The following is a 26,965-nucleotide window of genomic DNA, read 5'->3' on the forward strand; positions in this document are numbered from 1 at the left end:
GGCTCCGTTGTTAGCTCCTGGCCCAGGAGGACCCCCGCTTTGCTCTCCCTTTGTCCTCCCTCCCTGTGTCTCTCTCCCATTCGAGGTAGGAGGCTGATGAGCCCCCCAGACTCCAGCTAGCCAATCTTGGGCTTCAACTCCTTCCCCTGAAGCCCTTCAGGACCTCCCACCTCTAGAGGGAAGGTGTTATTACCGTCAACTCCCTCTGCTGAGAAGCCAGACAGAGAGAGATCTCATTCCCACCTGCCTCCTGCGCTCACTCGGTGGATTTTCAGGACTGGGAAATCGACATCCAGTCCATTTCACTCTTGGAGGTCCCCTCCGAGTCTTAGATGCGAACACTAGAAGACGATTCTCGCCGATATAAGAACGAAAGGAATTTCTCAACATGATCTAGAGGAGCTCACAGATTCTCCAGAAGGCTTGGGGGAAACAGACTTAGTGGGGACCCAGGCAGGAACAAGGTCCAAATCAGACCCAGTCTGATGGGCACGTCGCTGCTGATGGTGTCAGCTCCCCTGGCCACTGGCTACGTCTCCCAGGAGCCCTGCCTCTTTCTGCTGCCCGTCTTCTAGGTCAAAGCTGGTCTGGAGCCTGGCTTGTGTGCCCTGTAGCCCAGCGGCGAGGGAACTAGGAAGCAAGCGTGCGGCATTTAGAGCCCTCAGAAAAGGGGAGGGGTTCACATTTGCAAGATGAGGGAGATTCAGGTGTCCGGTGGGCAAAAAGAATCCAAGTGTCCACAGTAAGAGAGGGTCGACAACGGGGTGTCTCATTTCTTCCCTCCTGAGCCAGATGCCTCCACCCGTCCAGAACTTGGCAGTCGCCCCCTCCCCCCTACTCCATGTGTAGGGAGGAAGAACTCAACCGGGGAAGAGAATCAACGTCTCCCCTGTCACGAGACTAGCCTCACACCAGAGGAAGATCTTTGGGGGCACCGAGAACTGAGAATATGTTGCTCGCTCCTTCACAAGGCTATTGAAAACAATGAAATCACACTGAAACGTCAAATGAGAGCCAGGAAGGTCAGCAATCCTCCGATCTCCCTCCGCCTCCCCCCTCCGACCCCCACCCATGATGTTTCTTTTTAAAAATGTCGAGTTACTTGAAGAGTTGTTTCTCCTACCTTTGTGGCCTTCGACGCAGCTGTTTATTGGGCAGTCCGGCACAGAGGAAGGGACATTTGTCACTGACCTAAGTTAGGAGTTAAAGTCATACCCATGACTGGTTATGTTGCTGGTAAGAACAGCTACCATTTCCTGAGTGCCTACTATGTGCGGGCACCGGGAGCAGCACTTTTTTTCAATTAAAAAATTTTTTTTTTAATTGTTTTTATGTATTTTTGAAGGAGAGACAGGGCATGAGCAGGGGAGAAGCAGAGCGAGAGGGAGACATAGAATTTGAAGCAGGATCCAGGTTCTAAGCTGTCAGCACAGAGCCCGATGCGGGGCTCGAAGTCACGAACTGTGAGATCATGACCTGAGCCGAAGTGGGTCCCTCAACCGACTGAGCCACCCAGGCGCCCCCCTTAGGTCTTTTCATCTCCATGTACAGATGAGGAAACTGAGGGGTCACAGGCTAGAAGTTGCCTGAGGTAGAATTTAAAGCTTTCTAGACTGATAGTTCCCAGATGCCATTAGACCCTCACACCCGGCACAGCTCCTGGATGATGGCAGGAAGGGACTAAGGATTACCTGGTGAATGAGTGGACACCAAAAATGGCAGATGAAAGCCTCATTCAATATCTGACGACTACCCAAATGTAGTACCATTAATGCATACAGACTAAACAGAGAATAAAACTTTAATAGAGCACCAGCACTATAGAAAACGTATACAGTAGAAAAATAAATCCAGGCCAAGTATCTCTGAGAACCCAAAGTTTGCTGACCACATTTGAGTTGAGGCTGTTTTTTGGAGGCAGTCTATCGGCAGTCTGGTTGGATTTTACAGCACCTCGGTTTTTATTCCTCATTTAAAATATTTTTGTTTCTTATAATTAAAACTTATTCCTTATATTAGTGACCCTAAGAGGCTGAAAATTATACTCCCAGTGGTCAACAATTTTTTTCTTAAAGTTATTGAGGTCTTTATAAAGCAGCAAATTCCCAAAGTGGAGTTATTTTTGTCAAGTGAGTCTTTAAAAATCTAGCTCTTTCATTGTTCAGATGCTGTCTCGGAATCTTCGAGATCCAGATTTGGGGTTTGCCCAGGTGGTTTCCCGCTCCATTTACCCTCAGACGCAGGCGAGAGAACCAGGGGGGTGCTGTACTCAGCTGGGTGCACTTCCCCTTCGGGGACCAGCCTGGAGGAGCCCTGCCCCGACAGGGTCCCTGGGGTACAGCCGTTGCCAGGATTCTGTGTGCTGCTTTCAGAGACTGGCGTAATGACGCTCAGTTTGTCAAAGACTTCATAGTCATCAGAGGGCGGGAAGGAGAACAGAAGTGTATTGTGATGAGGGCAGCCCAAAAACTGCAGGAAAAAAAAAAAAAAAAGATAGTTAATGATCAAATTTTCCCATTTCTTTTTCTGGGCTTACACAGATTTTATACAGAACTCCTGGCCAGAGAATGCGAGTTTAAAGGATGTGACAATCGCAGAGGGAGAGTTCCTCAAAACGTTAAAAATAGAATTATCATATGATGCAGCAATTTCATTTCTGGATACACTCCCAGAAGAACTGAAAGCAGGGTCTCAAAGAAATATCTGCACACCCATGTTCACAGCGGTATTATTCACGAGAGCCAGGGGGAGAAGCAACCCGAGTGTCCGTCAACGGTGGAATGGATAAGATGTGGTCTGTTCATACAGTGGAAAATTATTCAGCCGTAAAAAGGAATGAAGTTCCGACACATGCTACGTGCATGGACCTGGAGGGCATTACACTCGGTGGAAGAAGCCAGGCACAAAAGGACAAGTGCTGTATGGTTCCACTTATGCGAAATCCCTAGAGTAGTCAAGGTCATGGACAGAAAGCAGGACGGGGGTGCCAGGGGCTGAGGAGGGGGGGATGGAGAGTTCCTGTTTAATGGGGGCAGAGACTCTGTTTGGGATCATGAAAAAGTTCTGGTGACGGATGGTGGCGATGGCTGCCCACCAATGTGACCCGCACTGTCAGAGCAGGACCTGACCTGGGGCTTGATCTCCCGAACCGTGACATCATGACCTGGGCCAAAACCAGGAGTTGGCTGCTTAACCGACTGAGCCGCCCAGGTGCCCCCGATGGTTCCTCTTTTAAGCTGGGAATCACAGCGCTGTGGCACTAACACAGGCCTGAGTGTCATTCCCTCTAGGAAGCAGGATGTCGCAGGCACAGGATGAACGTGTCTTGGAATAACGAACAGAATCTCCCGTCTGTCTTCAGGCAGGGTTAGGGGCTCTCTTTGGTGTTTGCCAGTACCCGATGAGCCCCTAGTCTCAGCCCTCAGCCCTGTGCCGCCTGGCAGCCACGAGTCACATGTGGTTTCTGGCCACCTGAAATGTGGCTACTCGAATCAACACGTGAGAAATGCCAGATTTCGAAGACGCTGTATCAAAAAAGAATGCAAATATTTCCAAAATTATAAAGACCACTGATGACCGGTTGAAATGATATTTTGTAAATACTGGGTTACAGAAAGTATATTGTCAGTGTTAATTTCGTCTGCCCTTTTTTACTTAAAAACAAATAAACGACAATGTGGCTACTAGCCAATTTCAAATACACGTGGCTTGTGCTATCTTTCTGTCTAGCGCATCGAATGCACATGGCCTTGTTTATTTCTCTCTCCTAGGGCATGGGGCTAGTTACGAGCAGGAACCCTGGTGTAACCATCCGGGGCTTTCCTGCCCTTTGAAGCATGAAAGATGCCCAGGTGTTTCCTGGAATATCTGCCGACTTCATGTTTGCCGTTTTCCTCCCCGTAGGTCCACCGATGCCCTTGGATCTTCAGGATGAGGTGGAGACAGTCTCAGAGCTCTGCAGTTTCCCTCGACCCTTTGATGGGACTTGGTTTAACGCCGCAGGATTTCCACCTCCCACCTGATGGAAGGGACGGGAGGGGCAAGAGGAATTACACCCAGATCTCAGTTTGTGCAAAGGAAGACAGTGCGGAGAGGAGTAACTTCCCCAAACTCTCAGATCCGGTGGATTCGTAAGAATGGGCCAGGGCCGCTCTTGATTCTCCTGGGAAAGGGGACAGGAAAGAACAGAGGAAGATGGGTTGAGTCTCAGGAGAGCACATGTCAGGCTGGTGTCCAGGCGGGACACATACAGAAACGCAACAGATTGGTGTTGGATAAGGCTCCGTGTTGCTCTAACTCCAAGTCCCCGTCCCTGCTGAGTCCCCCGAAACCCAGAATTGTTCTCTGGGCCGCGGTTGGCGAACCTTTACATCACGCATCAGGCTGGAGCATCCCATGATGCAATGATCCCAATCTTTGTAGTTTCCCGGTGCTTCCTTCGTCCCTCTCCCCGCCGGCCCCCTTCTCCGGCTCCCCTGCCCGCGTTTCTCAGCCATCCCAGGGGCTGCCTCAGCAGGCAGGTGGGGCAAGTCTTCTAGTCTTGGAGCAGGGGCTCCTTCCAGCAGATCTGGCTTTGATGTGCCTTGCGGCAGGTGGTCCCAGTTGTCCTTTCCTGTCTGACCGGTCTGTGACGACAAGCCACAAGCAAAAACAGCAGGTGAATAGTTTTGCTTCCTCCTGGGTCTCCACTTACAAAATGCCTTCTGCCCAGAACAAAGGGCCTGCCCCTCTTTGTTCTTCCTGCTTCTCAGGAGCTCACAGAGGCCTCTTGGCTCTTTCTGGCTGAGGCGGTCTTGATGAACTGATTAACGATCTTGAGAGAAGGTTCTAACTGCTGGGAAACACTTGCCTGTGGTCATGTGTCTCACTTTCCCTCCACCGTGGACGGCGTGCGGCCTGGACCAGCCCTCACGGTGCTTCTTCCACAGCTTCTGGCGACACTGGGGCTGGCCTGGCTCACAGCAGCGTCCGGAAACTGCCCTATACAGAAGGGCGCGGGACGCGAGGGACCGCGTCCTTCCCAGGGGCAGTTGCCACCAACTGACCGGGTGGTGTGGGGGCGGGGCCTGACACCAGCTATCACCACAATATGGTAACGGGACCAGAAGAGAAAGATGGCGAGGCCTTGGTAAGACACATGCACCTCGGAGCTTGGGAAACTCACCGTGTGGACATTCAGGGACCCGCCATATCAGTGAAGTTTTAGGGGTCCCCTGGAGTAGGACCCGCTGGACATCTTCTCTAAAGTAAAGGGCCAATGGCTGTGTCTCACCCCCCCCCACCGCTAACAACTGGCACCATTGCTAAGTGGGCCTCTCTGGGTCTGGAGGCAGCACATTCTATACCTGGGAACCCAACTCCAGGGTGTTTGTAGAGGGACACAGGACAGCTGCCAAGGGCAGGAGAGGCCCCCGCAGGACGAACGGGCTGTAGAGCAAGCCGCCCTGGCCGCATCTCGTGACCGGCCGACGCAGGGGCACGAAGGCCCGGCATTATCTGTCAGTGACGACGTGTTAACTGGACCCAACGAACACGAGGTGCGCGTGGCCCGGCAGATCCTTGACGGGTCTGTGGTGGGGAGCCGCGCCGGGTGGGGTGGATGGCAAATCCTACAAGGAGAATCGCTACGCGGATGACTGCCATTTGGGGGCCAGGCCCGGCCACTGCCGCAGAGAGTTATGCCCGATTTGTAAGACGGCTCCCGGATGTTACAGGGACCCAGCAGGGACACGGCCCGTGGCCAGAAGCGAGGTCGGAGGCTGCACGTACCCGGGGCCCGGCCTCCCACGCCACCCACCCCCGCTGCACCAGCACCTCCGCCTCGGTCCGCACCACGACCGCGCGGGGGGCCGGCCGAAGGAGGAGGAAAAGGCCAAACGCGGTTCACAGGGCGGCTGGCGTGGCGCGTGGGCACACACCCAAAACGGCCTGTGGCGGCACTGCGGCCCGAACCAGGGGGCCCTGAACGGCAGTGGAGAGGAGAAAGCCCTCCGTCAGCGGAGTTTCGGGCCGCGCATCTGGTCGTCCTCTCGTGTTGGAAGAAAAGCGGCCCCGAGACCGGGCTCCCCGTGGACTCGCGGGCGGAGGTCGATGGCTGGACTCAGGGGAGCGGCTCCAAGTGGCTCCGTGTTGTGTGTGGACTCTGAGACCGCCACGGGACCCCGTGCCAACCGAGCCCACGCTCTGTCAGACCTCAGCGGCGCTGACTCAGGCCCTGGCAGTCAAGGACGGCAAATCATCCCTCCCACAAGCGTCCACTACAGCCAAGTGCTTTATGGCCCCTTCTGGTGTCACCACCGCAGAATGTGGCCCAATTTGGAGATGGAGTCTTCACGGAGGTATTCAAGTTAAAAAGACCTCCTCAGAGTGGGCCTCTAATCCGTATGCCTGGGGTCCTCATAAGGAGAGGCAACGTGGGCACGGGCACAGGCACACACATGAAGGACACCACGTGACGATGAGGGCAGAGGTTGGGGCGACGCATCTACAAGCGAAGGGATGGTAACAACGGCCAGAAACCACCAGAAGCCAGAGGAGAGCTGGGAACAGGCTCCCCATCACAGCCGCAGAAGGCACCCACCTGCCAGCGCCCCGATGTCAGGCCTCTGGCCCCCACAACCGAGGCACAAGAACCTTCCGCTGTTTAAGCCATGCAACCTGTGGGGCTTTGCTACGGACGCCCAGGCAAGTTAACAGGGCCCCCGCCTAGTATCGCGTGAGACCGGGGGCCCGCTGACCGCAAAAAAGGCCTGGAGCGGGCACACGTCTAAGGGGCCGACTGGTGATACCACGCGGCACACGACCCAGTCACGGCCAGCCCGGAGGGGCGGCAGACTGACCGGCGGAAAGGGCGGGTGACGCGCCAGCCCGGAAACGGTGCCCTGCGAGAACGGGGCATCGTCCCGCGGCACCCAGGGTGCACCCAGAAGCAAGGACCGTTACGTGATGCTGCACCTTCGATAGAAAACAAGGGTTCAGGAACCAAGGGGAAGAAACCGGAGTGGCCGCGCTTACCATCGCTCTCAGGGACCCACTTAGGGTGCGCGCTCAGTTTTAGGCTGAGTCTGGAGCAGGATCCGCCAACTGTGGGGAAGCCCATGGATTAAGAACGGTTTCAGGGGCGCCTGGGTGGCTGAGACGGTTAAGCGTTGAACTCTTGATTTTGGCTCAGCTCACGATCTCACGGTTTGCGAGTTCGGGCCCCACATTGGACTCTGTGCTGACAGCATGAAGTTTCTGCCTGGGATTCTCCCTCTCTCCTCTCTCTGCCCCTTCCCTGCTTGTGCGTGTGCACACGCTTTCTCTCTCTCTCTCTCTCTCTCTCTCTCTCTCTCTCAAAAATAAATAAATAAATAAACATAAAAAAACAAAAAGAGAGAGAATGGTTTAAAAGTTAAACCATTAAATGATTACCTATAAGTGGTTGTATAAATACCTGCATGCTATCTTGATTTTTGCCTCCTGGCCTACAAGGCCTGAAGCATCTCCTTTATCTGGTCCTTAAAGGAAAAGTTTGCTGACGTCTGGTCTAGAGAGTTCCCAAAGGGGGAGCCTTCTTACCAGGGGACATAGTAGGACAGTCCTGGTAAACTTACATTATGGCCGCCACTTCTTCATGTCAGGAACCCAGCTGGCAAGGAAAGGAGTCACCGGATGTCTCAGGGTGTCCCCTGCACAGTTCTTTTTTTTTTTTTTTTTTAACATTTATTTTTGAGAGAGAAAGAGGGAGCACGAGAGCGCAGGGGAGGGGCAGAGAGACAGGGAGACACAGAATCGGAAGCAGGCTCCAGGCTCTGAGCTGTCAGCACAGAGCCCGATGTGGGACTCAAACTCATGAACCGAGAGATCATGACCTGAGCCGAAGTCGGACACTTAACTGACTCAACCACCCAGGTGCCCCATCCCCTGTGCAGTTCGAACGGCAAGTGAGTCACTGGGTGTCTCAGGGTGGTCTCTGTGCCATGATGGCAAGTGGACAAGTGCAGCCGCCCAGGCTTCTGGTGCCCTGTGACTAGAGACTCAGAACTACTCAGGGCTGAGGGCCTGGGGCACCAATGAGACAAACAGCAGTCATGGGAGGGGAGTGGGGAGAGGGTCCCACAGGGGGGCCAGTAGAGCTGTGAGACCGTGTCACCTGTGCTCCTGAGACAGGCCCAGAGTGGCTCCATTAACCTTCCTCATGTAACTTTCCCCAGGAAGAGAGTGACTTAAGTCTCGGGGGTGCTGCTCTGGTGGGTTCCTGTATAAGGGGTGGACTGTATTAGATGCTGAGGTGTGTCCCCCCCCAGATCTCCTTCTGGAAGGAGGCCCTCGCTGCCCTGGCCACCGGGGGGCACTGCTGGCAGCTGTCTCACAGCTGAGTGCCCCCCTAACGACTTGGGGCTTCAGGCAGGGAAGGTCAGAGAAGGAACAACGTCCAGGTTGGAGGGACGGTTTGCCTCCTCCCCGTGGGCTGTTCCGTGACCACAGACTGCCCGGCAGTGGTGTCCTTCTCCAGGACAGTCCGCCACGTGGGAAGAGATGGCCCTGACTTAAAAGGAAGTCCCCTTCCGGAGCACTTGGGTGGCATAGTCGGTTAAGCTTCCAAACCCTGATTTCTTGATCTCACAGTTTGTGAGTTCGAGCCCCACATCGGCCTCTGAGCTGACAGCATGCAGCCTGCCAGGGTTCTCTGTCTCCCTCTCTCTGCCCCTCCCCTGCGTGCTCTCTTTTTGTCTCAAAAATAAACATAAAAAAAAAAAAAAAAAGAGGTCCCCTTCCAGTCAGGCTCCCTCGTAGGCCTACCTCTTTCAGGTGCTGAGGCAGACAGTTCCCAGGGGAGAAGGCGTGCTTGGTCTTCTTGTACAGGCACCACAGCAGGGCGGAGCAGCCGAGGAGCAGGAAGGCCACACACACCGAGGCGGCCAGGACGACGGCGACAGTCCAGGACGGGGCAGTCTCTGCGGGGACGGGACAGAGGGCTGCGTTACCTGCTGCTCAAGTACACACGGGTCACGTGACCTCAACACCATCCCACCGTCACCATCCAGTGGAAATCCCGGCAAGCAGGGCCATCCGCTCATCTCAGAAGGGGTGAGGAGGTACCACGGGAAAGCTGCTCAAGAATCCAGGCGTTTCCAGCAAGGGTCACCCCCTCCTATCTGTTCCCAGGTTTGGTTTCTGGCAGGACTGCTGACAGGCAGGGTAAGAGTAAGCAAGAACCCTGAGCAGTGAGCCTCCCCGTTCTGAGAAACCTCTTCTGCCTTGAAGTGGGAAATGGGACTCCCTGGGGCCCCAGAGCCCCAGTAAAACACACGCACTGCAGCGTTTTGTACCGAGAACAGCAAAAGGTCTTGGCATGACGTCTCCACCAGAGCCTCTGGGCCCAGAGACGTGCCCAAACTCCAACGTTGTCTCCTAGTGGCCTAAGGCCACGCTGCTGGGACGGGACGCCCCAGCACCTGCCTTGGGTTTGTAGGGGGAAACTCAAGGCTGCCAATACCCGGCCTTCCTTTCTTAGAGCCTTTACCATAAAAAGTTTATGACTGTGAATCCTTCCTCTGCCCCTCTGAGATGCATACGTATCTCGTGAAACCCAGGGGTGTCTTTCTCAAGGACCCACAGGCCATTCCTCTAAACCGCAGCCATTAGGAAGGCAGGCCCCTGTCCCCCAGCCTCTGAAGGAAGGTAGGAGCTGACCTGTTAATGCCAGTTAGCGATAGACACTGATGGCCTAACCGCATTGATGCTGACCGACCCTCTCACCTGCTTTTTGTAATTTTCCTGTTCCCTGATTCTCTCTTCTCTTCTCATTTTCCTTTAAAATTTTTAAAAATGTGTATTTGAGAGAGAGACAGAGTGTGAGCAGGAGGGGAGGGGCAGAGAGAGAGGGAGACACAGAACCCGAAGCAGGCTCCAGGCTCTGAGCTGTCATCGTAGAGCCCGAGGCGGGGCTCGAGCCCGTGAACCGTGAGATCATGACCTGAGCCGAAGTTGGGCTGAGTCACCCAGGCGCCCCCTTGTTCTTCCTTTAAAACGGCCGGACAGCTCAGGGCGCCTGGGTGGCTAATTCAGTTGAGCGTCTGACTCTTGATTTCCACTCAGGTCATGATCTCACGGCTTGTGAGTTCGAACCGTGCATTGGGCTCTGCGCTGACATCACGGAGCCTGCTTGGGATTCTCTCTCTCTTTCCCTCCCCTGATCACTCTCTCTCAAAAACAAACAAACAAAAAAGATAACCTGTCCAGGCAGCTCTTTCTCTCCTGCAGTCCTCACTGAATAGGTTTTTACTGCTTCAATTAATGCCCAGCTTTACCTCTGACCTGGGTATCTGTGGTCCTGGCTCCCCTCATGCAGCACCAGGAGCCTTCCTCTGTCGCCCGGGCCACCTACCCTCCCAGTGCCCAACGCCTGGCAACTGGCGCCACCCTCCGATCAAAACCCAAAGCATCTGGTGCTGAGAGAGGAAAGCAAGTGAACCCTGCCCTCTAAGAGCAAGTCATTTTAAAGAGAGTCATTTTATTCGTCGAGAATATGCTCGCACGGGGCAGACCAAGCCTGCTGGAGCCTCATCAGCTGCTACCTGCCCCTGTCCCCCCCGCACTTAGCAGTATGAGGCCCGCAGGCACCGTCCTCAGATATCTGCTCTGGGGTGGCGCCTGCAGGGGGCGCAGGGGCTGGGCCCAGCCTGCCTTCCTCCCTCGGCCCCCTGTGTTTTCATTCACAACAGTGGCCTCATCCTCCTCATGGCCGAGGGGAACTCCTCCTGGACTTCCCTGGTGAAATCTTGCTTCATTTGCTGGACCCAGGGGTGGTGCCTTCCAGCCCCCAGTTTCAGCACTCAAACAAGGTCCTTTCTCGGTGAATGCAGGGTCACTTGGCGATCGAGCTGGATGCGATGGTCCCGGGGCTGTACCTCAGTGAACGACAGGAGGCCGACTTGGGATCTGCTATCTCAGCTCTTAGGGAAGCCCCAGGCCCCTACTCGTCCACCTGTCCTTCCATCTAGCATTTTGGCAGTTCCCTGTGTGGCGCGCAGCAGGCTTACTCACGGAGTACTGACTAAACACTGCTGGCCTCGACCCCAGACCCTGCGCCGTCGATGACACTGTGCCGAGCCCCCCACGCCCCCCTCCCAGGGCAGCGCCTGGGCTCCTTGTGATCCAGCCAGGATGTGCTGGCATCTTATTGGAGAACGTTCCATGGGCACATCTGGTTGGTAGTGACAAAATTCAAAAGATGCACTTGTGACTCACCCCGAGAGAGAAGGGGTAAGGACAGGTCACTGTGTCACACGGGCTGAGAATTACAGGAGGATCTGTGAGTCAAAACCCTCTGCTCTCTGACCTGCTGCGGGTCAGGAAGGACTCCCTTCCTCTGTGCTACCTGCAGGGAAGTCATGCCTGCGCTCGCCTGCGGAATTCATCTGTAGGCAGTAAAATTACAGGGAAGATAACCTGCTCCATCCCTGGTCATTCACTGCCTGAGCGACCGACCGTGGGCAAGTTACTTCCCCTCTCTGAACCCTGATTTTCCAGTTTGTAAAAGAGGCAGGGCCCAAAGCTCTCAGGGAAAATCTGTCGTGAGGTTTAGAATGAAGACTGTGTTTGGGGGCGCCTGGGTGGCTCAGTCGGTGAAGCGTCTGACTTCGGCCCAGGTCACGATCTCGTGGTTCGTGAGTTCAAGCCCCGCGTCGGGCTCACTGTTGTCAGTGGCAGAACCTGCTTCGGATCCTCTGTCCCCCTCTCTCTGCCCCACCCACCCCTGCTTGCACTCTCTCTCTCTCAAAGATAAACATTAATTAAAAAAAAAAAAAAAAAAGAGAGATAACTGTGTTTAAACAAACCTAAGATGATGTTTGACAAAAGCAGGTTTTCAGTGGGTGACACTTTTCTTTTATAAAATGTTTGGATTTTGTCAGTTCGTGGGTAATCACTTACAGTCACAAAATATTTGAAATATTTCTCTTGTTGGTCAAATTGTAGGCCTCACACTGTGTCTCATGACATAAACCTTGAGGAGCACCTGACAATGTGGTTGTAATAATGTCATTATTAGTAACCATAATATCTAACGTATTAAGGCGTCACTTTGTCCCAGGCACTGTTCAAGTCCCCCAAGCCCTGCGTGTGGTGGCAACATACTGCCCTCCCTGTTTTGCAGATGAGATGGCTGAGGCAGAGGGCAGTCCGGGACTTGTCCCATGGCCCATGTCATGTTAATGGGGGAAGGAGGGGACACCGGGTGATCCCGAAATGTACTCAAGGTTTTGGGAAAGCAGATGACAGGTGTTCAGAGCAAAGGATGATTCTAGACCAGCAATTCTAGTGATTCAAGCAGGATGGGGGCTCCCAAGGTACAGAATTCTAAATCAAGGAAAAACGATTCAAGAGGGGAATAAAATGAGAAAAAACTTAGAGGAGGTCTATAGAAACAACGTGTGGGCTAGCAAATAACTTGTAGCACACAGACAGGAGGCTTTTTATTATTTAAAGGCACTGCACAGAGGCTCAGCCAGCTCAGACCTTGGAAGCAGGGACACAGGCAGGTGGACTTGGGCACTGACCTTGGGCCTACAGATGCGAGGCACTGAACTGGGGGCTAGAGAAAAAAACAGAGTGACAGAGAATGCCCTTCAGGGAGACCGCAAGACTTTCATTCTCTGTGTGGCTCTGTAGCCCTGAGAAAATTTCCTACTACAATTGCAGATCTTTGGCTGACACCGCAAAGATCATGGACCTGGAAGATGTGAAAGAATCCTGGATTCAGGCAGAGCGCGCCTGGGTGGCTCAGTCCGTTGAGCAGCTGACTCTCGATTTTGGCTCAGGTCATGATCTTGTGGCTCGTGAGTTCGAGCCCCGGATTGGGCTCCATGCTCACAGCTCGGAGCCTGTTTCAGATCCTGTCTCCCTCTTTCTGCCCCTCCCCCACTTGTGCGCATGCGTGCATGCTCTCTCTCTCTCTCTCTCTCTCTCTCTCAAAAATAAGTAAGTGTTAAGAAAAAGAAAAGAATCCTGGATTCAGGCAATTTGTGCATTTAGAAAACAAAGGGAACAACAACAATAATAAGATTCAAGACACTACAGGCCAGCAAGCTTGATGCTGATCTCCAGAAAACAATAACAAACATTCCAGAATGGAAAATTAAGGGTTAGTTATCAACACTTAAAAAGGATAAGGATGGGGGCACCTGAGTGGCTCAGTCGGTTAAGCGTCGGACTTCAGTTCAGGTCATGATCTCACGGCTCGTGAGTTCGAGCGCTGCATCAGGCTCTGTGCTGACGGCTCAGAGCCTGGAGCCTGCTTCAGATTCTGTGTCTCCCTCTCTCTCTCTCTCTCTGCCCCTTTCCTACTCATACTCTGTCCCTTTCTCTCAGAAATAAATAAGCACTGAAAAAAAATTAACAACAACAAAAAAGGATAAGGATGATAACTGAAAACAACATTAGGGCACCAAGAAGCAATTAGTTCAAAATGGCTGCCTTTCCTTTTTTGGGCACGGTAACCTGTTGGTAAATTACGGCATATGATGGGCTGGTTTTTCCCAGGCTGTGTTCCTCGGAATGCTAGTCCTCAAGAAAAGGTGGTGAGAGGTCAAATACACTAAAAGTCCTAATATACAGGGTGGCTTTTCTGACCGCGCAATCCAGCGCCCCATCGCTTCTAAGCACCCTCAAGATTACAGGGCTCTTGTTTTGAGAAACATTCATAAATAGTCCTGGAACACAGTTGATGAGGAGCAGAGATGATGAATCAATGAGGCTGCTGTTGCATTGCAGTTTTGTCCGCTGCACTGTGACCCGGAAGATGAAAAGTTTTGTTCTCTCTGGAGGGAACTCTTTCTGACTCTCCTTGGTATTTCTGTAGCCCCCAGATCAGCGCCTTGCTGCCAGGAGGGCCTCGGTAAATGAAAACGGCCAGGAGTGGACCTGCCTGTATTCATCCTTCTGTGGTCTGAGCTGGCTGAGCCTCTCAACGACGTCTTTAAATAATAAAAAGGCCTGCCATTTGGGGGCAGACACGCAGCTGCAAGTCTGCATGACCCCGTATGCAATGTGCCTGTATGTAAATGATCACAGCGTCGGGGCCAATGGTACTCTCCCCTCTCCCTCTTTTCCTCCTTCCCTCTCTCTTTTCTTTTAAGAAACAGGGAGCATGGAGGCGCTGTGAGGGATGGTGTTGCGATCCTGGTAGCCAAGACAAGTAGCCTTGCTGGAGACAGTGATAAAGGTCTCCAAACTCTCTCTCATGTATCTGGAGGGACTGGAGACATACAGCCTGGGAAGGGAAGGCTCCTGGGGGTGGGGCTTGGCCCTGCTGGGTGGTCTTGTGGGGGGGGGGGGAGGTGATGAGACTCGCACCAGGAGGCCTGAGGGCACAGAATGGACACGGTGCGGGTGGGTGCCAGGGGGCAGAGCCCAGCTCAATGAACGGAAAACGTGTCCATCCGTCCCTTTGGTCTCAGAGTGTACGAGTTGCCTCGGAAGGTGGTGTGGTCTCCTTCCGGCGGGAAGCAGATCGGTGAGAGCTGACCTGGGCTGCAGTCTGAGCTGGACGTGTTCCTGTCTAAGGAACTTTCCAACGCTAACACTCGGTGGGTGTCTATAGGCTCAGAGGAGGCGGAGGAGGCTCAGAGGAGGCAGAACTACAGACGGTGATTTTCAAGACTCACCGGCATTGGTTGTTGGCTCACAGACAGGCTCGCTCCATTCCCCGGTTTTGTTCCGATCAGGAAGAAACCCTTGAACTTGAACACAGTAAGTTGTCCGTGGCTCAAGATCTCTGAGGACCTCAAAGTCATACTGACAAGTAATCGGCCACTAGGAACGAAGACAAAAGTGAAAACATGCCTCCGCAGTGAAAGGACACCAGCTCTTTTTCCTCCCCTATTTGCCAGTTATAATCTTTACTTTGGGCTCAAAGCAGGCAGGTGAAGGAAGCGGGCGTTCCTCCCAGTTCACGTCAGGGGGCCCTGAGAGCATTTTAAGGCACGGGGCAAGGATGGACTGTGGTCCCGATGAACCGCTCCATTTCCTGAGTTCTCTAGTTTAGATGCCATCTAAACCATCCTACTCCTTTTTTAAAAAGAATTAAGTTGTAGGGGTTGAATATGTGTAACCAACACATTCATATGCTGAACGGCTAACTTTCAGTACCTTGGAAAGTGACTTAGTGGGAGCCTGGGTCTTTCCAGAGGCGATTAAGTTAAAATGAGCTCATTAGGATGGGCCCTAATCCGGTATGACCAGCGTCCTTACAAGAGGAAATTTGGACACAGACATGCACATGCCACAGAAGGACGGAGGCACAGATTGGGCTGTCACTTCTACAAGCTAAGGAACCAAAGAGAGCCAGCAAGCTGGAAGCTAGGAGACAGGCATGGAACAGAGACTCCCTCACTTTCCTTGGAAGGACTGGCTACCACTGCTGACACCTTGATCTCACACGTCTGGCCTCCAGAACCTTGAGCCGACGCCTTCCTGTTCAATCTGTGGTACTTTGGTATAGCAGCCCCAGAACTGCTGCCACCGGTCATGTACAGTGAGACTCCGTGTGGTTTTCCTTCTAAGTCAAGGGCAGGTGGCCGACCCTTAGCTGCCCAGCCTTCTCCTTCGAATCGCTTCTCTACTGGAGCCCCTGGGATGCTCTCGTCCAGCAGCGGCCTGCCTCCCCTGCAGGGCACACATCACAGCCTGCCTCTGGAGGGACATCCCTGACTCAGCTTAGTTTGAATAGAAGGTATCATAATTGATATATTCCTGAATTTGGGAAACCAGGACAGTTTCCGGCAAAAGAAAGGAAACAAGAAGAGCATCTACCAGCCACACCTCCATCACGGTTATCATTTCTGGATAGAAGGCTCCTACTTAAAACGCGTTCCAGGCATAGGAACTTCCACAGAAAGTGAGCACAGACTCTTCTTTTGCTTTAGTAATTGGTTATTTTTCTTTTAGGGTTGGGCTTGTTGAAAACTTGTCTCTATTCCTTTATTGTATGAGAAAGTCAAGCTCACTGAGGACAAGAACCGGATTATACCATCGCCTGATGAAAAGCATGGTGTCACTTCCAATAATTAAGTTTTTTTTTTTAATGTTTCTATTTATTTTTGAGACAGAGAGAGACAGAGCATGAGCAGGGGAGGGGCAGAGAGAGAGGGAGACACAGAATCGGAAGCAGGCTCCAGGCTCCGAGCTGTCAGCACAGAGCCCGACGCGGGGCTCGAACTCACAGACCGTGACATCGTGACCTGAGCCGAAGTCGGACGCTCAACTGATTGAGCCACCCAGGAGCCTCGTAACTTCCAATAATTAAAAATAAGAAAACCCTCGCTTTCATTTCTAGAACTCCAATACCCCTAAGACCTTACGGTGCTCTTTTTTTCAAAGACTAAACTCAGGGCTGACTCACAGTGGCAGGCAGGGAAGGACAGATAGGGAGGGCCCTGTTCAAGTCCCCTCTGACTGCTTTTTTCCAGTTGTCTTTCACACCTGGGCAACTTCTCACTTTATCTGCCCACTCTTTCCCAGCAGGAAGAAATAGAATTTCCCGAAGCCTTTTAGGCGATTTGCTTAGGGATCTAACATGCCAGCCTTTTAAGCCTGCATTCGAGAAGGGAACCACACTGTCCTATTCCTTGCAGGCTGCTGTAACAGAACAGGTGGCTTATAAACAAGAAACATTTATTTCTCGCGGTACTCGAGGCGGAAGAGTCCCAGGTCGAGGCACAGGCAGATCTGGTGTTCGGGGAGGGCTGCTTCCTGATTCACGGCCAGCCATCTGCACGCTGGGTCCTCACATGGCAGAGGGGGAGAAGGGGCTCACTGAGGTCTCTTTTATAGGGGCACGAATCCCAAGCCTCCTAAAGGCCCCACCTCCTAATACCTTCACTTTGGGGGTTAGGTTTCAACACATGAGTCTGGTGGGGGACACAAACACTGAGTCTACAGCACGCATAAACCAGTAATGGTGACAGGGTAGGCACCAGCGAGGGAGGAGCGGGGGAGCAGGCAGCCTCCCCAACACTCGGCATGTCACAACAACAACAGCAGGCAGAAGTGACAGGACAAACGTGCAGCCAGACGCCTATCCTGTGGGCACATCCTGGATGAGAAGCTAAAGATAAACGAGGTGTTGCATTTCATGCCTGGTGCAGGAGGCACTCAGGCACGACTGCGGTGGAAACTGATCCTTAATAAAGGTTCGCTAACTCCTGTCTTATCTTTGCATCCCAGAGCTTAACAGAGACGCCTGCACTTGATAAGTGGCTATAAAACTCATTATTCTGGGGGAGTTTGGGTGGTCCAGTCGGTTAAGTCCCCAACCCTTGGTTTCGGCTCAGGACATGATCTTCCAGTTGGTAGGATCAAGCCCTACATTGGGCTCTGTGCTGATAGCATGGGGCCTGCTTGGGGTTCTCTCTCTCTCTCTCTCTCTCTCTCTCTGTTTCTCCCTTGCTTGCGCATGGTTTTTTTTTTTTCCTCTCTCAAAATAAATAAATAACCTTAAAAAAAAAAGCCCTTATTATTCTGTATTGCTTTCCAGGCATACATTTCCTGGGATCTTGACTATAAGCAAAATCATCTATTCTGTGAAGAAGGCTGATATCCTGCACCATTTAATGGAGCACTTTTTGAGGGAAAAATTAACTTGAGATTCTGGGGGGCCAAGCAGTATGTACCTATAAATTTAATTACACAATTCCTAAAACAATACATATAGGTGACTCTTTCCTCCCAGACGCTTGAGGATTAAGTGATAAAAGCACCATTTAACATAGAAGGGATAACATATACATAATCTAACTTATATGACATATACATATGTCAGTTTAGGACCACGAATGGCATTCAGCTTGGAAGCAGTAAGTATAAGAACAAAACCTGACCAAGGATGAATGAAAATAGCCTTAATGCATCTACAGAAGGGGAAGGGAACCCCATGTATTGACCATATCATTGTTCAGGTGATGGGACAAGTTTATTTTTTTTTCATTATGCCATTAAACTCCCCCCAAATCCTGTGAAGGAGGTTATCAGTCCCACTGTATTAATGACGTGGGTTTTCATGCCCATTCTGCAGACAGGAAGGTGCTGAGGTACAAAATGTGACCGGAGTCACAATGGCAGGAGCAACATCCAACCAGGTCAAACTCCTAGCTCCTTTTTTTTTTGTTTTTTAAATGTTTATTTTAATTTTGAGACACACACAGAGAGAGAGAGAGAGAGAGAGAGAGAGAGAGAGAGAGGGCACAAGCAGGGGAGGGGCAGAGAGAGAGAGAGAGAGAGAGAAGGAGACAGAGAATCCGAATCAGGCTCCAGGCTCCGAGCTGTCATCGCAGAGCCTGACGTGGGGCTCGAACCCACAAACCGTGAGATCACGACCCGAGCCGAAGTCGGACGCTTAACTGACTGAGCCGCCCAGGCGCCCCCTCCTAGCTCATGTTTTTAAAGGAACCATCCCCTGGAGAGGAGGAGAGTGATGGGGAAAAGTGGGGTCAGGTGGGTAAAATGTGACACTCTTCATCTAGCATCCAGGGGTGGGGCTGCCGTGACCACGGCCTTGACTGTTCTGTGGTGTACATGGGGCACAGGGGTTCATACCGTGGAACAGCAGTTATGTAGCACGTCACCCTGTTCAGCTGACTCCAACTTCTGTCTGGTGACTGCTGAGTCAGTTCTATCTTTTCCTCCAACTTCCCTTCAGGGAGAGGAAGGCTTGCTCTCATTGAGCTAGTACCCTGGAAGTCATTTCCCTTGGGGCCCGGGAAGCATGAGCCAGATACTAGGCATCCTTCAGACTGGGAAGCTTCTGGCACTCAGAGGAACTGGCCTTAAACCCTTTGGACCATAAGGTGCTACCACCTTGCAAGACCCTGACCTGGATGGCCTCCTGGCTCCCTTTCTCCACAATCACGGCCTCACACTAATACTAGGCCAAAGAGGGGGAGGCTGCACATGAAATGCATATGATTTGCTGAGCTTACCTTTTCGTCAGAGCCATTTTTCCAATATTGCACATTATAAGCCCACGAGTTATAAATATTCCTCATGGTCCATGTTTCAGGTTCATTCTCTATTTTGGGGGCTAAGAAACGCATATGTAAAGAATTAGCAAGTGCTTCTACTTGCATTCCAGGTGGTCCAATCATGGCTAAGGAAGAGAACAAAGCAAAATGGCTGTCAAAAATCCCATTTGAAAACGTCAACGTTTCTTTTTCATAACGGTGCAGACCAATGGTCCACTGAAGGACTCTGCTCTTGGATGTAAGATGGCTATGACATTGACTGAGGTGGCCAAGGAGGGTGGTCGGATTTTTGTTTGCTCCACGGTCAAATCTGTCACAAAATACGTGTCTATCTATTGTCTGATTTCCCTCATTAGAGCGTGTACTCCACGAGGGCAGGGATTTTGTCTTGTTAACTGTTACAGCTTCTGCACTAAGAATGTGCGTGACACACAGTAGGTGCCCGTTAACAACTGTACCGTGAATAATAAATATCTCTCGGTGACTGTGCTATTTGAGTCATATCCTGTATTCTTCTCTGGCTGTTGTTACTTCTTTTGAGGCTGTTAGTGGGCCTGCTTCCAGCATCCTACTCTTGTTTTTAATCTGCTGGTAGCTGAAAACCAGATAAGAAAATTTATTATTTGCTTTCAAAGCAAAATGTGTAAACAGATTCGACGTGACATCTTGCAGCACTTTCCTGTCATATCAACTTCAAGAGGCAAATACCCAGAGAAGGGCGGTTGTTGCTAAGAGTGTGAAGAGAGCAGCCTGGTTCTCAATCCTTGCCGGGCCACTCCTTACTTGCATGACCTTTGGGCAAGCTGCTCAGCTATTGTGTATCAGTTTCTAAAGGGAATTTCCACAGATGGGTCCCCAAACGGGAACTGGAACCAGTCAGGACCCGGTCAGTCCCTTAGCAATTACAGGAGCAGAAGACTGGACTATGTTTTGAAAACTTGACTACTGTTAAGCTGCTTGTTATTTTTTTTTAAAATAGAGAGAGAGAGAGAGAGAGAGGGAAGGGAAGGGAAGGGAAGGGAAGGGAAGGGAAAGGAAGAGAGAATGAGCAGGGAGAGGCACAGAAAAGAGGGAGATGGGGAATCCCAAGCAGGCTCCATGCTGCCAGCACGAGCCCAATTCGGGGCTCAATCTCACAGACCAAGAGATCATGACCTGAGCTGAAATCAAGAGGTGGACACTTAACCGACTGAGCCACCCGGGCGCCCCAAGCTGCTTGTATTCCTCAATGTTTCTTTTTCTTAACTTTCATAAAGATAACCTTTAGAAAAGATAATACAACTTTGATGACTTCTGACTCCAGAAATAAGAGTTCTGTTGTCCAAGGCTGGGACAGAACTGGGAAAGAGTGGAAGGGTGTCCTAGCTGCATTGCCCACCGGGGGGGGGGGGGGGGGGGGGAAGGGGGCGGGCCGGGGGCAAAGTTGTGGGAGCCCCGGGGGTCCAGAGCAGGGAGCAGAATAAAGGCCCCACCCCGCACAGACACAAGCCTTCCAATGCTTCTCTCCAGGACTCCTCGGAAGACTGCACTTGAGTCTTGTTAGTGAGGGTACCCGGCCCCTCCTGTCCTCTTACTCTCTCCATTGCTATAAGGTGGTTTAATTAGTTTTCAATTCCTGATGTTCTAATTATGTTCATCTTGTGACCTCTGGTGAGTCCCCACGAACCCCCAGATCTAACCTGGGAACATTCTTTTTGATGCTTACCAGCCTGCCTGACTCAACGTACCTGACATGCACCGAATCCGTTGCTCTGTCCTTCATTCTGCGCAAGCTGGCTCTCTGCATCCGGTCAGCCTGTCTCCACACCTGCCTTGAATAACCTTTATTCTTCTGCCTGCCATGTCACATTTCCTTACGTCCTAACTTCTAACTGATTTCCTCCCAGAAAATGCACTACATTAATCTTTCCAGTTCTTTTCATTAACAACACTGGCCTCAACTCCTTCTTTACCCACAAGCCTTGACATTCTTAGATTTATATTTAATTATCGTGTTGACTTTGTGACTATGCCTTCGTGTCTCTCTCATAAACTTCTTTACGACCATAGCCCTTCTTATATTCCCTAAGCTCCTTGTGCAAGGCCACCCGCTTTGTGGGAGCTCAAAGAATTCTTGCTGATGGGCTACCCCATGGGGAAAAAAACCCAAGGCATGATGATGGCATTGTAATGAAATGGAAAACAAAGCGACTTACTGTCATCCACAGGACAGAAGGTGATGTTCACCCAGTCTGAGTGCTCATCTGCAAATTCAGCCCTGACTCTCAAGGTGTGATCACCATACTTGGAAAGACTTGAGAAATCACATTCCATCAAGACAGTGCTTGTGCACATATCTTGGAATTTCTTATAACTGTAAAATCAGAAAAATAATATCATGAAAGTTCTCACTCTGGTCTGAGTCTGACTGTTACTTTATTAATCCCCACTTCCAAAGGATAACAGAGAATAACGTGAGAAAAATACACCAAATTCGAAATCATCAGTTTTGATGAGTAGCACGCCTCGTCTATAAGAGCATTTCCCAAACTGTGTTCCATGGGACTTGGGTGATCCTTGAGATATCATAAGTTGTTTCAAAAATAATCTGTCCAAAGTCAAACGACTTGGGGCAGAAACTAGGTTAAACATAAAGAGGCATCTGTCTTCATGACAGAACTTCTCAGTGACCTTTGTATCTTAATGAGCACGTACCTCTCCAAAACAGGGTTGAGTATTCAATACATTTGAGGAAGAAAGCTTCCCTCCTTGATTATGTGGGACACAGTCTGTGAATACTGATATACCCAGAGTAGCCAAAATAAGTATGTTACAATAATTTCAAACAATGTCCTACAAATGACTCTTGCTGCAATTCCTCTGGAAAAACCATAAAACAATTCATTTTTATACAGATGTCTTTTTTTTTTTTATTAATTTTTTTTTAATGTTTGTTTATTTTTGAGCAAGAGAGAAAGAGCGTGAGGGGGGAAAGAGCAGAGAGAGAGAGAGAGAGAGGGAGACACAGAATCCGAAGCACAGAGCCCGACACGGGGCTCGGACTCACGAACCTCGAGATCATGACCTGAGCTGAAGTCGGACAGTTAACCAACTGAGCCACCCAGGCGCCCCACTCCTATTTTATAGATGAGGCACAGGTATGGAGGACCTAAGAAACTCGCCCAACGGAACTCAGATCTGTTGGACTTCAGAGCCCACAGTCTTAGGAGCCACACCACCTCGCCACATTCTTGGCGACGGGGCCCAGAACAATTTCCTGCTAAAAGTAGGCAGAGATCATTGGGATCATACTATTCTACAATCTGCTCTTTTCACTTAATATAGCACAAATCTTTGGTTAATTGACTCTTCACGGTCGCCTGACATCCCACCATTTGGAAACTCCAGGGGTCACTGCATTAAGGGGGCTTTCTCATACGTGGCCACTTCCTTCATTTAAACTAACACATCGAGGGGCGCCTGGGTGGCGCAGTCGGTTAAGCGTCCGACTTCAGCCAGGTCACGATCTCGCGTTCCGTGAGTTCGAGCCCCGCGTCAGGATCTGGGCTGATGGCTCGGAGCCTGGAGCCTGTTTCCGATTCTGTGTCTCCCTCTCTCTCTGCCCCTCCCCCGTTCATGCTCTGTCTCTCTCTGTCCCAAAAATAAATAAACGTTGAAAAAAAAAATTAAAAAAAATAAAAAAATAAAAAAAAAATAAACTAACGCATCGAGACGCCTGGGTGGCTCAGTCAGTTAAGCATCTGACACTTGATTTCAGCTCAGGTCAGGATCTCACGATCTGTGAGTTGGAGCCCCACTTAGCGCTCTGCGCTGACAGCATGGAGTCTCCTTGGGATTCTCCTTCTCTCCCTCTCTCTCTGCCCTTCCTTCCTTCCTTCCTTCAATCTTTCCTTCTCTGTCTCAAAATAAATACATAAACTTTAAGAAAATATTTAAAAAAATAAACTAATGCATCAACTGACTGGAACACAGGGTATTTCAAAAGCTGTTCTGCAACAATTTCTCCTTCAAGAGTCATTTTTATTGCACTTAAAAAACATTTTTCTCGGGGCGCCTGGGTGGCTCAGTCGGTTAAGCGTCCGACTTCGGCTCAGGTCATGATCTCGCGGTCCGTGAGTTCGAGCCCCGCGTCGGGCTCTGTGCTGACAGCTCAGAGCCTGGAGCCTGTTTCCGATTCTGTGTCTCCCTCTCTCTCTCTCTGACCCTCCCCCGTTCATGCTCTGTCTCTCTCTGTCTCAAAAATAAATAAACGTTTAAAAAAATATATTTTTCTCCCCGTTGAGCAGGTAATATGACCCATTCCCCATATTTACATCTAGTTTTCAAAGACGATTCCATATTCGAATCACCCATACATCCTCTGAAAGTGCCCCTCCTCTGGTCACCCCTACCCAGCGCACATATATGAGAGAGTCTGTGCTATCTAATCCCTCAGGCTAAGTTCGAACCAACCTTTCACAAGCCATGGAACAGTCATCAGATTTTTCAGGATCAAATTTCTTCCCCAAGGGCACCCCCAGCACATGTTGTGTTTTCCTCAGCACATCCCGTGCTCGGTCTACACTTCCATGCTAAGGACGCCTGGAGCCCAGGGACTGACCTTTGTTTACTGGGAAGCCACTGGGAATTCGCACCTAAAAGAGGAACATCGAAACCAAACGCCTCTACCACAAGGGCACAGAACAGAACTCCAAATAATAAACTATGGGGGAGAGAGACAGAGGGAGAGGGAGGGTGATTTTTCCACAGTGAAATCTCTACCGCTGTCACCACCACAGAAACAGACATGAAATTATCAAACCAATGTCAGTGGGAGAAAATACACAGCAGGGAAAAAGGAGACACAGGATGACCCTTCCTAAATCCTTGAGAAAATGGACAAAGCTGGACTACAGACTGGAGGTCAGAGGGAAGTACCCACATTAAAGCTGTCAACCTTGACAGCTGCCCTGTGGTGATGTAAAAGATTATCCTTGCTCTTAGGAAGTTCACCGTGGAACATTAAGGGGCAAAAGGGCATGATGTACGAGAGAGAGAGGGAGAAACCTTAAAGGAAGGCAAGCCTTAAAAAACGGTGAACTAGATGTAGGCTATTCGGGAGTCCTTTGTACTGAACTCAAAATCTTAAAATGTTCTGTGAGCTGGGAATTACTTGGGATTCACAAGTTACAAGACAAGTAAAGACTGTCTTATCCATCTTCCTACTTCTTCTCTGACTTAGCAGGCCTGGGATAGGTTTGCAAAACAGAGCCGGACGAGAAGCGTGGGATGAATGGGGTCTGGGACCTGGGTTTCCTCCTGCTTCGCCGAAGGCGCTGTCTCTGTATGTTTCTGAGTCACACTGGAGGCAGGTGTGCCGGCTCATCACCCTTTGGCCTCTCGCGGTTATTTGCACTTGGCATAAAGGTGCGTCACCTGCAGTCCAGACTGTGGTGCGTGACGGCAGGCTGCTGAGGGAGGGCTGGCAGAGGGAAAAATCGGTGGGCAGGGCAGGTGCTGGGAAGTCAGAGCCCCACTGAGATAATAGTCTTGGTGAGACTCACCCTTCCTTCATAAGCCTCTGTGCTGTTTTCAGAGGCCAGAGCTTTTCACAGTCAGTAGGTGGCTGACTTTCAATCTGGGGACACAGCCAGAGTAACTGAGCACCCACTGTGCAAATGATCGGCACCCCATAGCACGGGAGTGTTCTGTTATAATCTGCTGGAGGGGGTAGGTGGCCGGATGGCCAGGGCTTTCCTGTTCTGCATACCTCAGTTTTCCTGGATGGCTTCCTCCTCCAAATGGCCGACTTCTAGCAATGCTACTCTAGTAAGTGGAGATGGTATCGGTGACATTTTTCTCTTAAAAAGCATCAAATGTGACAAACCTGATACATTCGCATTGCAACTGCTACCACTGTGGCCAGTGACATCCATAGCCGTGTGATATAAGGTCATCATCTACCGGTGGCCCCGCGATTGTCAAGCTATGGACCCACACAACAAGAAAAAGTAAAAAGGGCTTTCCCTGTCTTTTCTCAGAGAACAGAACTTTCACGAGAATTTCCCGGACAGAATGAAGGCCAGCCGGGAGGCTCCCTGTGGGATATCACGGTCATGCAGGTGACAGCAGTCAGACCCTCTCCTGTCGTCCAGCCCAGTGACCAGCTCAGGGCCTTCCTGCCCAAGGATGCCCCAGACTCACCTTTGGTACTGAGCTGTGAAAGTCAGATTCCCTTTGGGAAAAGCAGGCGCCTCCCACTGTAGAACGTTCTTGAAATTCACTGACTTCATTCTCACGTTTTCGGGAGGTGGCACCATTCCTAAGGCTGGAAAAATAAAAGGAAAAGCTTTGCAACTTGGTTCCTCAAAAGAGTTGCACAAGTAAATGACCACGTCCAACATGCAGGTCTCCCTTATGGCTCCATGCCTTCAAATGGGCACACGGGCGAGGGGAAAAGACCCACATCAGCTGTGCCGAGGAGTCTGGATTTTATCTGGGAGGTTGGGGGTGGGGTGGGGCAGAGAGTGAGCACGAAGAAGGGACAGATGGGGGTGACCTGGATTTGGGTGGTGGGAAAACGGTGTAAGGGGGGGTGGGTACACGGGTTTTTTTAGATATATTTCCAGAGGTATAGACTTGAGATGTTCTGATCCGTTTGGTGTGGAGACGTTAATATTCATTCCCGGCTTAAGCACCTGATGCCCTGACTGGGGCTGGGGACAAGGACACCGAGAGTCCCATTTTTAGCTGCATTAGGTTTGAGATGCTGGAGAGCTATGCGAGCAGGGACGTTCAGGACAGCTGGAGGAAGGGGCCTGGTGCACAGGAGAGCTGGGCTAGAGACAGAAATCATTTTTTTTTTTTTTAACGTTTATTTATTTTTGAGACAGAGAGAGACAGAGCATGAATGAGGGAGGGGCAGAGAGAGAGGGAGACACAGAATCGGAAACAGGCTCCAGGCTCCGAGCCATCAGCCCAGAGCCCGACGCGGGGCTCGAACTCCCGGACAGTGAGATAGTGACCTGAGCCGAAGTCGGACGCTCAACCGACTGAGCCACCCAGGCGCCCCAGAGACAGAAATCATTTTTACAGGTGCTTAGGTGGCTCAGTCGGTGGAGAGACCACTCTTGATTTCGGCTCAGGTCATGATCCCTGGGTCGTGAGATTGGGCTCCTGGCTGAGCGTGGAGCCTGCTTACAATTCTCTCCCTCTCTCTCGCTCTGTCCCTCTCCCCCCACCCAAAAGAAAGAAACCATTTTTAAACTTTTTAATAGAAAATAGCAAACATACACAAAAGCAGAGGGAAGGGTATGATAAACCACCACGGGCCCACCACCCAGCTGGTGCCAATAGAGATACATGTTTGCATCACAGGCCGGATAGCTGGTATGGAACGCCAGACTTCTGCTGGTATCCCCTACAGGGATAGTGCGGGGGAAGGGGGTAGAGGGCCTGGTTAAGAACTTGACCCCGACAGGGATCTGGCAGAGGGGCAGGATCCTAGGTAGAAACAGCCTGAGAGGCAGGAGGAAAACCGGGACACTGTGATATCCTGGAAGTCCGGGGATGAGTTCATCAGAAAGGAAGGGCGGCGGGCCCGCCCGGGGGCGGTCCATGGTTATCGCAACCCGGGCAAGAAATCTAGGGGCGGGCACAAAAGGTTTCAGTGTATTTTGAACTCAGAAGCCCCGCAGCTGTGGAGGTGAGGGGCAGAGCTCAGGTGCTGGGGTGCTGAGGACTGAATGGGAGGCCCTGGCGGCCGGACAGGGCACTCGGTCACTTCCAGGGCGCCCATGGGGTCCGCTCAGGGTTGGCCCTGGGGCCATCGCTGCCGGCGTCGCGGCCCGGCCTCCGGGTCCCCAGCGGACGTCGGGCCGCGAGGCGGCCGGGAGCCCCGGAGGGCGCGGCGCAGGGACCGGCCCGCGCCCCCTCCCCGCGGACCCCTCACCTGACACCAGGAGGCAGCCGCCCAGCCAGCT

The 26,965-nt window shown here is 51.4% G+C and overlaps 1 protein-coding gene across 1 annotated transcript in view; it reads right to left on the bottom strand.

The window, feature by feature from the left end:
• Positions 1-1,783: 1,783 nt before the first annotated feature.
• Positions 1,784-26,965, bottom strand: part of IL10RB (interleukin 10 receptor subunit beta) — a 25,622-nt gene continuing 440 nt past the window's right edge. Inside the window, exons 2-8 of the mRNA XM_040484024.1 lie at positions 26,935-26,965; positions 25,188-25,311; positions 21,200-21,357; positions 18,963-19,129; positions 14,652-14,799; positions 8,785-8,939; positions 1,784-2,469 (exon numbers count right to left, since the gene is read on the bottom strand). Coding sequence (XP_040339958.1) covers positions 2,155-2,469; positions 8,785-8,939; positions 14,652-14,799; positions 18,963-19,129; positions 21,200-21,357; positions 25,188-25,303 — 1,059 coding nt within the window. The 5' untranslated portion in view covers positions 25,304-25,311; positions 26,935-26,965 and the 3' untranslated portion in view covers positions 1,784-2,154. The remainder of the gene's footprint in view (positions 2,470-8,784; positions 8,940-14,651; positions 14,800-18,962; positions 19,130-21,199; positions 21,358-25,187; positions 25,312-26,934) is intronic.

Source organism: Herpailurus yagouaroundi, unplaced genomic scaffold (genome assembly GCF_014898765.1).
Source record: "Herpailurus yagouaroundi ecotype Mexico unplaced genomic scaffold, PumYag 162, whole genome shotgun sequence".
In the NCBI taxonomy this organism is placed as follows: domain Eukaryota; kingdom Metazoa; phylum Chordata; class Mammalia; order Carnivora; family Felidae; genus Herpailurus; species Herpailurus yagouaroundi.